This window comes from Onychostoma macrolepis, chromosome 24 (assembly GCF_012432095.1).
Source record: "Onychostoma macrolepis isolate SWU-2019 chromosome 24, ASM1243209v1, whole genome shotgun sequence".
In the NCBI taxonomy this organism is placed as follows: Eukaryota; Metazoa; Chordata; class Actinopteri; order Cypriniformes; family Cyprinidae; genus Onychostoma; species Onychostoma macrolepis.
The window spans coordinates 13,258,434-13,271,749 of NC_081178.1; the positions used below are offsets into that span (position 1 = coordinate 13,258,434).

Genomic DNA, 13,316 nt, shown 5'->3' on the forward strand with positions numbered 1-13,316 from the left:
TGGATTCAAACAAGGCAACTTATCCGCCATTGTTTCCTAATTTCTTCTAACCTCTCCGGAATTCCTCCACCAGGAAATGTACTTTACAACAGAGGGAAAAGAGCCCAGGCTCTCACGTCACAGTCCCTCTCCTGGCAATACCTCCAGGCCGGTTCCACTGGGGAGCCATATTGTCTGGAAGCAACCCCCTTCATCTAATTCTCACAAACACAAAATGCCCTCTGTTCAGCATGGCACAGGTCCTCTGGGCCCTCCGGGCCATGAAACACCACCCTCCAACAGGCATTGTCCTCTACCGTGGCCTGTTGTTATCATCTAACTTCAATTCTGCACAGGCTTCCTTTAGCCCCCCAAACACTGCCCATTTTTTTGGTCTAGACATTGAGGAATTCTGGTTGAGGCACATGGGCATTACTGCGCAAGATGATCAGTTGAAAGCGATCAGTCATAGACCTGCAGTGGCACCCGTGGAGGCTTTGATCCTTTAGAGCATGTGGGTGATATTTCCCAGAGACTTAGATTGATAAAGTTCCCTGCTTGACCTCCTAATCACACTCGGGGGTACAATGGCATGCTTTCATCATCAAAAGAAGGACTTTTTCACCTCTGTTAGAATGAAGAAATCATGTTTAGCACTGGCAATAAAACAAACCGAAATGTTTGGCTGGAACGGCAAACCAATTGGGAATAATCTAAGTAAACTGACACTGTTAAATCGAGGTGTCTGAGGTTGCAAATGAGCTCAAAACTGGGCCAATTAAAACATGGCAGCAAGTCTCAGAACATTTCATTAGACTCTTTTGCAAAGTCGCTGAACATACTGAATATGATGGAAAAAAAACCTTCTTTTTAGTGCAATGGATGATTGACAGATGAGTGACTACATCCAAATGTGGTCAGAGTGATCTGGCCTGGTTTATAAAATAGTCATCATCATATTCTGGAGGTCTGTCTCCCAAATATGATCTCCACAGGCTAATGATTTATTTAATTGGATCAAAATGGTCTGAACAGCGTGATTTCATTTTGTTTGAATCATTCTTGGTAACCACTTGTGATACTGTCTCCAGATGGGGAATGTGAGCTTGTGCATGAAGAGTGGGATACATGGGTCATTGCTACATATAAATCACAACATGGATGTCCACCACAAGGATGCATCATCTGGTGGTTCATTTAAACTTGAATCATTTTAGACTTTATAAAACTCAATTTCATGCTCTCTTTGCTCTCTTCAATTTTAATTTAGCTTCAGACTTTAAACATTAATAAGTGGTTAGCCACTAATTTCCTACTTTAAATAATCTTTTGCTTATGTGCCTGAAAAATTCTGCATTACACAAAAAAAAAAAAAAAAAAATCATTTCCTTTCCTTCCAGTCTTCAATTCCCCTATCGGACCAAAGGGCTTACTGTTTTCCGTTTCTCCAGTAGAGGAAGAAATGATAGTTGGTACAGTCCCACAGTGTGCCAGTCTGAGGTTTTCACTTTCAGTCCACCTGCTTTGCCTCAGTTCTTGGCTCAGACTCAAAAGCATTTACCTATTCTGCTCACTGAGCCAGAGCAAATCATGGACACATGCATCCCTGCTAGAGACATCCAGTATGGAGATTATAATCATGCATAATGTTTAGATAATTTTCCTGTTTAAGATAAAATCTTTCAATTTTATTGTGATATTCATCTGCAAGTTTCAGTGCTGGATATGTCAGCTGAGATATGGAGACTTCTACTCAAGTCTTTGACTTCTCAGATGTTTCTCCTGGGGAAAGTAAAAAAAAAAAAAAAGACCACAATCCAATCTCATGTTTAAATTTCAGAAAGAGTTCTTTATAATGTCTCAGATTTGCCAAGATACCTGCAATCAAAACTCAGAGAAGTCAGTGCTGTCCACATATGTGTTGATTTTAGGAGAAACATCTGAGGCGAAACTGATAAGCTACGAACAAATAAGCAACTGAGAGTTTGTCTCCTGAGCTATAAAACCTCTGAGCAATGAACTTTTTCTCTGTGAATTCAAACATTGACTGCGTTCTTAGAGTCAACAGCTGGAGAGAAGCGCTTCAATGCAGAAAAAAACACACATATTAAATTGAGACAAATTACTCTGTGCTTTTTCTTCTTAGATAGAGCTACAAACCAGAGCGATCAGCGGGATTGACAGGCATGGCACGGCCTGGGTTTTGAGGTTCACCACAAGACCTCTGATGCTTCTCATTCACTGAAGCATACTAAACAGACACGTCCAGTGCAGCCCAATTTCTGCAAGCGAGCGACGCGACAACAAAATAGAACTCGCCCATTGAGGATGCAAATCATGTCTAAGCGGAAATTGGACCACTGATCCAAATGAATGACTAAAAAGCACATATTTTTGCAAATAAGCATTCATATGTTTAATAAGGGAATTAACTGTTAACCAAAAAGACGCTACCTGACGGAGTAACTATAGCAACACTAAGCCGTTCGCACGCTTTCTAGTTTCCATATCACAAAAAGGTTAGTTCTTTGTTTAAAAAGTCTTTCAGATAACTGACGTTTAGCAAACTATGGTAGTTAAAGTTGCAACACCTGTAAAAATCGCCTCATAATTTGCACATTTGTTTCCATTAATGAAATAATCGGTCTACTGTAAGTGCACACAGTTCACTGACTCTTCTAGACTCTCACGCGCCCAGGAACGCAAAGATGATGGGCGCGCTTACAGTAGGATGCGTTTATTTGATAATAACCGCAGCGTTCTTATCTACATTCAAAAAATATTAAATTATCCGATGAAACAATTACCCAAATCGCACTTACCGAGAGAAACTCCAGCGTCCCAACATAATCCCGTTCGGTCTTCAAAAGTTCGTTCAAAACACAAACTCGCAAACGGAGCTGTTTCTCTAAATCTTTCCCACTTTCGGCTCTGTGTTCGGCTTTGCTTTCCTCAGTCATTTCGATGGTCTTCTTAAGAGTCTTCAAAGTTGCAAGAGAAGAAGTTTAAACGAATTGACGCCGGCTGGAGGCTTGAAACATGATGAAAAAGCAGCAGACAAATTCACCACAACAAATGAATGCAATTTAAAAACAATCTACGAATCGGCTGCATTCAGAAGCAGCATCAAAGTTCAGTACTACTCTACACGCCTGAGAAAAGTGTAGTAATGGATTCTGGACATCAATCAAAAACTTTGCTCCATGTGACTCCCAAGACCTTCATCCTAAATCCAGCCTCCCTCCAGCATGAAAAGGACAGGAAATAAATGGCTGGGAATTCGTGCCAGCACAGTGGGGAAATGTTGATGACATTGGGGGTAATTACAATGCAAGCCTTTCCCAGACTCCTATATTAGTTACATTACTTTGAAAAGCTGAATGGCATTAAAGAGAAGAGTTATGTTAGTTATGTAACAACATGTAATGATGTAATGATATGGGGGGAAAGTTTTAAAATTCTCCCACAGATTTAACCTTTTTTTTTCTTTTTTTTTCATCTGAAATACTAAAGTGAGAAACTCTTTCTAGTTCTAAATAAATTAGCTAAAAATATTTTTAAATTGAGTTTTTTTTTTCTTTTCTGTACAAAATTAAAAGAAATGGAGATTATACAGCTGTTCAGTTCTTTTTACCTTGACATAAGCCATTAAAGTGTCTTACATGGCATGCCCACTTTCCCTGAAATCATTAAAGCATTAGAAAGAGTGAAAAAGAAAAAGTAGAAAGAAAAAAATCTTTATGAGCATCATCAGACCTTACACAATATGTTCCCAAAAATTGTTTCTACACCATTTATTTAACTGTAGTTAAACCTATAAGACACAACTAATCCCATGATTTTCTTGTTATTTAATGCAAGAAAACCCCCAAAAATCTATGAACAGTTATATATGAATTGGTTATAATTACGTTTAAAATATTATATAATATTGCAGAAACAACCTATATTAATTTATACCACTCAAAACTTTATATGGGTTAAATCAGGTAGAAATATCTCTTTAAAATAACAACTGCAGGTTATCAATTCTTGCAGTGTGATTGTGCTGCCGATGTACATATACATATATTGCATACATTATTCTAATGATAGAGTTTCCCTGCTAAACATTTTAATTTCTCATAGCTGTGCCCTTTCTGCTCAGCTCTACAGGATGATATTTGAGTCTCAAGCAAGAAGGTGTCTGAAATGTGGCCTGTGCTCTTGTATTCTCAGCACCAGTCTGCTTACTTCCCTCTGCGGACTGAGTGTTTGCCCTGTGCAGTGTCTGCCAAATTGAAATAGCTCAATAAAATTTGATCAGCTGAGCCAAATATTAATATCGCCCAGTTATTGACTCGCTGAGCACAGTATCCTCTGGAGGAGCTCTGCTGTGGTCAAATCAGAGACCATCTACTAGCCTGGGTTAAAATGTTATGATGTGAACAGAGACATGTTTAGTTTATGAAGATATGGGATACAGCAGCATCAGAGCTGAGTGAGTGAGAGGATGTGATACTGCTTTATTGCTATCAGACACTGCCCTCTAGTGTTAAACCGTTACAAAAGACATGGACTTGGTCTCTGTCTGTCTGTCTATACACACACACACACACACACACGTTTGTTTCTGTGAATTGTGGGGACTTTCCATAGACTTCTATTACTTTTATACTGACCAAACAATAGTTTCTATCCCCTAACCCTAAACCTAAACCTACCCCTTACATAACCCCTATACCCCTTAATTTTTTTTTTTCCCTCGTGTGCCCACAATGTCAAAAATTTCAGGTTTTACTATCCTTGTGGGGACATTTGGTCCCCACAATGTAGCATAAACAAGTACACACACACACACACACACACACGCACACATACACACACACATATATATATATATATATATATATATATATACACTATATTGCCAAAAGTATTGGGTCACCCCCTTCTAATGAACAGGTTTGACTACTTTAGTAATTTCCATGAGTACAAATCTAAATGTTTAAGCATATAATGATTTTCTTGGGAATTGTGTGCTTCTAATTTTAAAGCAACAGTTTGGACAGGACCCTTTTCTATTCTAACATGACAATGCCTCTGTGTATAAGGCAAGGTTCAAAAAGAAATGATTGATTTAGTGAGTGTGGAAGAACTTGACTTGGTCTAATCCAAACTGAACACCTCTGGTGTGACTTTAAATGCAGACCTTGAGCCAAAAACTCTTTACCAAACACCAACTGGTATAAAACGTGAAAGTATCTTGAGCCTGTGTGAACCACGGACCTTATTTTAGGGGATTTAACCAAACTCCCATTCAAAAAACCCATTGACTCTGGGACTATGGAACCGGAAGTGTTAAAATGCTATCCCGCCTCTTGTGTTGTGCGCATTCTGAATGAACAATAACTCACACATATATATCACCACTTTGTCAAGTCAAAATCAAATGTCAAATGACCTGAAAACATTATCTGTGTGTTTTTTAGTGAGGCCTATTTTTTAACCAAATTAAATATATACTTTAATGCTACACTCATTATCAGTCCTGACCAGTAGATGGCAGCTTTGTCACTTCTGTAAGACGAAGAGAGGAAGGAGGAACTGAGAGAACATTAAACCCTTATAGCACAGCTCTCATTGCACTGCACTCACAAGCAGCATTGATTGTTCAAGCAAATAGTCCCCACAATGGCTTGCTACATGCTAAATAAAGTCTAAATGCAGGGTTAATGGATGGAACATTTAATTAGGTGTGTATAAAAACAACAGAAGTCAATAGAATCCCCACCATAATAGAAAAACAAATGTGTATAGGCAATAAGTGGTCAGAAATATGAACATATATTTTCTACTGAATCTCAGAAAAAGCATTAAATCTGACAAAAAAAATTAATTATTGTCAAAGCTAAGTCAAGGCTTATTATTATCTACTGTTAGCCTTTAAAATAATAATAATTAGTGGTGTCGAATCGATTAATCGCGATTAATCACATCCAAAATAAAAGTTTGTGTTTACATAATGTGCGTGTGTGTGTGCGTGCGTGCGTGTGCGTGCGTGTAGTATCATTATAAATCCTTACACAAATTCTCTTCCAAAAATTCTTTTTTTTTTTCTTTGAATCACAGAGAATGACAGAATCACATTTCTCTTTGAAACAATGCCCTTATTTTACATTTAACACAACCTCATCGCCAACATCTGCAAACATCTGAAGTGGAATTTATCTGACCCATGACTGCGAAGAAAAAACATTTTCAGGGCTATGACAGATAAAGTGCTATATAAATATGGGTATGTTTCTCTGTCTCAGTTCACTTCACCCCACATCTTATTCCAGTAGTCTGAGGGCAAGTTTAACACACTAAATGTCTTCAGTCACACAAGACTGATGACACTTATTTAACACGAGCTCAATAAATCTCCCTCACTGCCTGAGAAAAAGAAGTATGATCTTTTTGCTTATTTTATATACAGATCTGTCAGTTGAATCTTTCAAGCATCTCAGGATTACACTCAAAATCCAGTACAGGTGTCCGAGATAAAATAACACACGGTTACTAAAGTTCCTGCAGGTCATAACAAATATGATCACATCTACACACACATAAACATCTTTTCACACCCTGCCTCCAAGAATATTTTCATGCACTGGATTCAATTGAAGGCCAAAAACAACAGTAGGAAAGCCAGGTCTTGAACAAATATAACCTGGCTAATGCTTGCGGAACAAAACAAGGTGAAGTTTTCCGGCCCGAGTCAAAAGCACCTTTAAGTCTGTATGATAGATCATAAGCAGCAAAAGATTTCATTCTGATCACTTTGGCTCAGTTGGCTCAGATTTTTACTTACTCTTTCAAAATGTACGTATGCATGAATTTATTTATCCATTCATTCGTTTATTTGTTTATTTGCTAGCAATGCATTTTATATTCACTACAAATATTTATATTTTTATAAATATTTATATTTTTATCATTTTTAATGGTACGTTCTTGTTCCCATTTTTTACCAAAAGTAATTTTGCAATGGCATACTATATAAAACATTACAAGTTTTCAACACATTGTTATTAAGCCTCTATAGTCATTTTTGCATTATCCTGGTGACAAATAGCAGCAGCAGAATTTGCAACAACAATATGGAATATAATCCATAAGGTGAGGTGCATATATCACTCTCTGAAGCACAACAGCCAAGATGTAAATCAGGATATGCCCAAAGGTGGGAATAAAATATGTTATATAGAGGGTCCAAACATGTAACTTTACTATATAAAGCCTAAAGAATCATTGTGAAATCTTGTGGTGTCTTTTCCTCAGTTTTTTTTTTTTTTATCTGCTTTCATCTTCTGAGGTTCAGCAGCAGATAATGACAGAAGATCTGTCTCCACTAGAGCGGGAAGATCAGTAGGAGGAGTGGGAGGGACGGCTCTCTAGAAAGTAAATTGTCTTTGCCCTCCACAGGTAATTTTATGCTGGTTTTGTCTTTCTGATCCATTTTCTTCTCAAACCAGCTCTCTCTCTCTCGAGCTTAATGGCACACAGATCTTGAGTCAGAAATGTGCAGCTCTACAACAAAGCCCAGTCTCCCATAAATCAGCAGCCTGAGATGACAACTCTGTTCCTCACAACTATGATATCACCCTATTGTGGCTGTTTGAAGACGATACAAATGTGTTTTCATTTGATTCTCGCCCGTGGCTTTCACATTTTTTTCGGAGACAATGACCTTTTAGCATTTTTAGCACCAGGGATTCACTTGCTGGTTTCTATTACATAATGACTTCACACAAGTTTCACTTTGATTGAGATATATAGTGGGCAATAAAAAAAAGAATAAATGTCTGTGGAGCATGTGTGTTCCGCAGAGTAAAGGGACCAGCAAAAAATAAAACTTCAGGCTTGGTCAGGCATTTACAAAGAAAAACAGTAGTCGGTGAATGAACTGGGTTCCAGCAACATAGTTTTGGCACAGATCCAGCCCACATCTGGCCCGTGTGAGATCCATGCGGGCCAGATGTGGGCCGGATCTGGGCCGACACTGCTTGCTGTCTGGGTTTGGATGTAGTAGAAACAATACACTTGAATTGGTTCCCTTGCCAAAAACAAATGATATTCGTCCCATTAACATTTATCATATGAGGATCCATATATGCACTAAAACACTCTACTTTATTTCTACTTATAGCCTATTTATTCAACAGCGCTACTCAATCTACAACATGAAACAAACATCGCAATCAGTGAAGTATGATTCCTGAACGAAGTACTCTTATGAAACATTTGTAGAGATTTAAAAACACAGCACAAACATTTCAGTCCAAATCCCGAACAAATGACTCATATGAAACAGTTCTTTTTAGTGAATCAAAATCACAGCACAACCAGTGTAACCTTACAATCTAGTTATTTTTATTGAATCAAAAGTACAAATGACTCTTATGAGCAGGTTCATTTTACATATGAACAGTAGCCTACAGCGCATACAGCAAGCAAATTGTCCGAGCTCTTTTAAAATGATTCCTTCTAGCGAAACTAAAACAAACTGAGTGATCATGGTAATAAGATTCAGTAATGAATCTGTTCTTTAAAAAAAATCAAAAACATTCACCTTAATAATACTAAACTAGTAATAATCGCAAGACTGACTGGTTTTTCATATAACATAGTTAAAGAATAATTTCAAATATGCTGAAAACAATAAAAAAAACAATAAAACATCACAGAAATAAGAAATTCAAATGGTTTTGACTACAAATACCATTACAATCACTACAAACCATCAACTATTAACCATTAAAACTGTGTTTTGGGACATATTTTGTTAGAATTTAGTGGTTTTAACAAGCCACCAAGAGGCAGCCAATTACGAGACCATTACATTTTCCATGAAAACCAATACAATTCTCATTATAACCAGGTTATAATGGTTTCTATAGTTTTTTTTTTTTTGTCTTCCCCGCAGGGAAGGAATCGTAACTGAATCATTGAAATATTTATTTTCTTTATGTGTATCTGTCATTTGTTACCAGTGTTTGCATATTTTGCCATTTCATTTACAATCCCAAACAGGCCACACAGTGCTGCTGACTGTCTGGAAGTATAGCTTAAACTTAGAAACAAACATTGGTACCATGTTCAGAGAGTAGTTGTAAAAAATCAATTACTACTTCCAAATCTCCAGACTTAGGCTGGTTTTTACTACCACAAAGCTATAAAGGTGTTTCAAACGGTCCGTAACAGCATCCCTGCAATCAGAGGCTTCAACAAACCACCTTCAGTCTATAACCGCCAACCCTATTTATTTATTTATTTATTTATTTAAACGTCTCTGGTCCTCCACAAACCATGAACACGATCTGCTTTCGTTAGCAACCAAGTCATGAATACGCTACTGTATTTCAACCTGTCCATATTCCTCAAAAACACGTCAGAGCTGTTTTTCTTGAGTGCAAAACTTAACCACTGGTCAGAAATATGATTCTGTTGGGCAGCCCATGTGGGAAGCTGGTAAACAGCTATTTTTGTTATTGCTGAACGCAGGAGTTTCATGATTTTTTTCGGTATGGTGGCTAATTGTATTCAAGCTATACTGAGGACAAAAATTATGGTGGACATCAGCAAGTAAGTGAAAGGCAAGTGTGAAATTCAAGTCACTGTTTAATTCTAATTGCCTCTTTGAACAAGAGTGCAGCGCAAGAATGATAGAATATTCATTTTAAGTTTCATTAATATTTTTGCAAACCACGTTCCCACGGAATTCTCCATCAAGGTCTTCATTTTCTACATTGGAACAGCTTTTCCAGGATCAGCTTTCCTGTCAGTGCCTGTCTGAGGGTAATTTGTTGCACAGTAATTGGGTGTAAAACAGGTGGCGGAGTGTTGACACAGGGGGAAGCATTTGAAAAATGTGCTGCTGCCATGCAATTACAAAGCCCTGCTGGTTCAAGACCTTTAACCGCACTACAGACTGATAAATACAGAATCAAACGGAGGAATGCTGTAGCTACAATTAACGGGAGTCACCAAGAGCTGGAGGGTGCTACTCCAAACAAATGCCAGTTGCTACCTATTAAAAGCCATCTCTGGGATGATAGGATAACTGAAGGAAAAATGAAATGAAAGATTAAACATAATCGGTCAGACTTTGATCTGCACTTATCAACCAGGCTCCTTGGTTGGTAGAGAAAGTGCATGCTATTTTCGTCTATAGTACAATAAGTTGGAGCAAAAATGACCAGTGCCTTTTTATTTATTTATCCTGGCTGATTACAAAGCCAGCAGTGAAAAACCCCACAGACTTACACTGAAGCACAGACATCTACAGACTGGGCTCTATGCAATCACCTAACCAGCTAACCAAATATATTCTAAGAACCTTTTGCTAAGTTACCATTAGCCTATATTATGAAAATGTTACTTCTGAATGTTCTCTGAATGTTCAAAACATGCAGTTTTGTAAATGTTAAAATTTTTGTATGTACACATTAATGGAACAATCCATTTTATAATTTTGCAAAGGTTATGGAAACGTTGCTTTTGAATGCTCTCTGAACGTACTAAAACAAGTAGACTAGTAACATAAAAAAAACGTTATACAAACGTCCACCTAAAATATTTGCAGAAATAAAATGTTTTTTTTTTTTGTGCAACATTTTGAGAACATATTTAAAGACCAGATAACTCTAAACGAACGTAAGTGGAAGAACATTTGTTCATATCTTTTCATAACGTTCCCTCCCTGTCAGGTGGGTATAACTACCCAGCAATGCACTGAACACCACAAAAATTTGCATAACACACTAAAACCATTCAGAACACTTAAATGTATGCGTTTTCAAAAAATGTAAACATCTAGTTGCACAGTTAATTATGTATAGCCTATCTTAGAACAATGTTCTTTCTTTCTTTCTTTCTTCCTTTCTTTTGCCTGGCAAAATATACTGTAAAATCATCACCTTTGCATTTATCTAACGCTATAACATTGACCCTGCATAGCAATTTAGTCAACCCGATCTCATGAAAGTGCGTATAAATTGTATGCCAAATAAAAATGAAAACTCGTGGTATTGATACGCAAAAATGGACTTTGGCGTGTATATGCTACGCGATGGGTAGGATTTGGGTTGTGGGGTAGATGCGTATCATATGCACGCGAAAACTGCGTTTTATATGCACGCCAAACACGTTCGTATCATATATACGCCAAAGTCCATTTTTGCGTATCAATACCACGAGTTTTCGTTTTTATTTGGCATACTATTTATACTCATTTTCATGAGACCGGGAGACCGAGAGGTTGTAATATGGGGAGAGTTGTAACAACACCATTTCCACCAATCAGGGATAAGCTAGGAGTCCTATGATAATTTCATTATTTCATTATCCACTTCCTCCCCAATCTTATATGAATGGTTGTCAAGGCTGTAAAGTATATGCAGATTTTATAAAGAAAATACTGATTTTGATTTAAGAATGTGAATTTTTTTTGACCGAAACTACATTCTGTTTAGTACTTAAACTGTTGCAGATAAAATCATATAACTTTAGAATAAATTGCAGATTATCAAGCAAAATGTGATGCAGTTTTAAACTGCTAATTTCAAACCATCATGCTAATACAGCTACACTGTAAAAAAAAAATCCGTAAAATTTACGGTAAAAAACCGGCAGCTGACGGAATTCTACCGTAAAATATACAGTAGCAACATTTTAAGTTTTACGGTGTTAACTTAAATTTACAGTTAAATACCGTAATTTCATTAACTGATATAATGTTAATATACCAACCTATTGAAGTACTGAAATCTGTTTTGTACCTTTGTATTACACTGATAACCACCAAATGCAAGTGGTGTTGAGAAAGTCACACATGATGAACCAAAGCCCATCACAAGCAGCTTTTAAATAATAACATATATAGAAGGTGCACAGTGTCATTCACACAAACACTAAACATCATCATGGTGAGACTCATTAAACTGAAATATGCAATAAACATTAATTTAACAACATTAGATGTAACATACAACCCTAATAAACATAACTGATAAGAAAAACTAAGAAGAAACCTAGTTATTTCAAAGAAAAAACATCAAATTCAAACAATATTTGAAATGCAACGCAGAGAATTCTGGGAACATCAATTTACGGTTTTTACCTGTAAATTTTACATTCTTTTAAACTTCCAAAAGCGGTATTTCACCGTAAAATTGTCTGAAATGTCTATTACAGTTTTTCACCGTATATATTAGGGGAACTTACCGTTAACCATTTAACAGGTTTTTACCATAGCTTTTTCACAGTTTTTTACCGTTAAAATCACGGTCATTTTTTACAGTGTAGCAAAACATTTGATGACAGGGTTGGGGTAAGTTGTAACACATTTTAGCATCCACTTACATACAACTGAGAACTTTCTATATTTTGGAAGCTCAAAGCCAAAGGAAGTGTGGGTAAAATGTGCCAAATGCAGTTTCTGGATCCACCAAGCCTTCAATCTATGGGTTAAAAACATTGTTTTGTCACCAGACACAAATTTCACACAAAAATATACAAAGTTTTTTTTGTTTGTTTTTTAGATCTACATGTTCTTTCCCTCAGTACACTGGAGTTGAGTGTTCATTAAGCATAAATACAGACGTTTGTTCTAGTAGTCTAATTTACACACACACTCACATGCTCCTGCATCAAACAGAAAGTGGATGTGGTCAGTCACAGAAAGTCAGAGATTAATTTGTATTGTTCTTTTAGATTGTTTCAGTAAACATATTTTTGAAGCAACTTCTTGCTTTTGAATCAGCTGCTGTTTTGCTTATTTTGTCTGTTACAATTTACCCCAGTAGTGTTACATCATACCTCGGCTCGGCAGTGGGGTAGATTATAACAAAGGAACTCCATGTATTTGACATCAACTTGTAAGGACTGTGATATTCTTGCAGAGGTCTGAATTGGTGTCTTGTGTAAACAAATGTGGGTGCTTTGTATAAAAGTTTGTGCACTCTAGCTCAAAACTTCAGCGAGTTACAGAAACTAAAACAAAAAGTGTTACAACCATACCCGGTCTCCCCTAACAATAACCTTTCAGAATCAGAGCACATAGCAAATGTGTTTTTCTCCAAAATCCAGCTGCACAATTCATTTAATTGCTATGACAGTTTATTATATTAGCCTACATTCAACGTGTGTAGCCTATACTGTAGACACTCTATAAGTGTTAATAATACGAGTTTGTCTATTTATTTAAATATTTTTTGTAATGTGTATATTTTGACCTGAAAAAGTCGATTAAAAACCATAACATCGAAGGCATCAAACTAACGCTGCAGGCAGCCGCGACAAGGCAGAATTCC

At 36.8% G+C, this 13,316-nt stretch overlaps 1 protein-coding gene across 2 annotated transcripts in view; it reads right to left on the minus strand.

Moving 5' to 3' along the window:
• The window catches only part of prex2 (phosphatidylinositol-3,4,5-trisphosphate-dependent Rac exchange factor 2), a 152,908-nt gene that overhangs the window by 139,150 nt on the left and 442 nt on the right, over nt 1–13,316 (minus strand). The window contains exon 1 of one of the 2 annotated variants that reach the window (XM_058765208.1): nt 2,802–3,215. The exons of the other annotated variant lie outside the window; for it this stretch is intronic. Coding sequence (XP_058621191.1) covers nt 2,802–2,939 — 138 coding nt within the window. The 5' untranslated portion in view covers nt 2,940–3,215. Of the gene's footprint in view, nt 1–2,801; nt 3,216–13,316 lie in introns of those variants that run through there. 2 annotated transcript variants of the gene reach the window in all.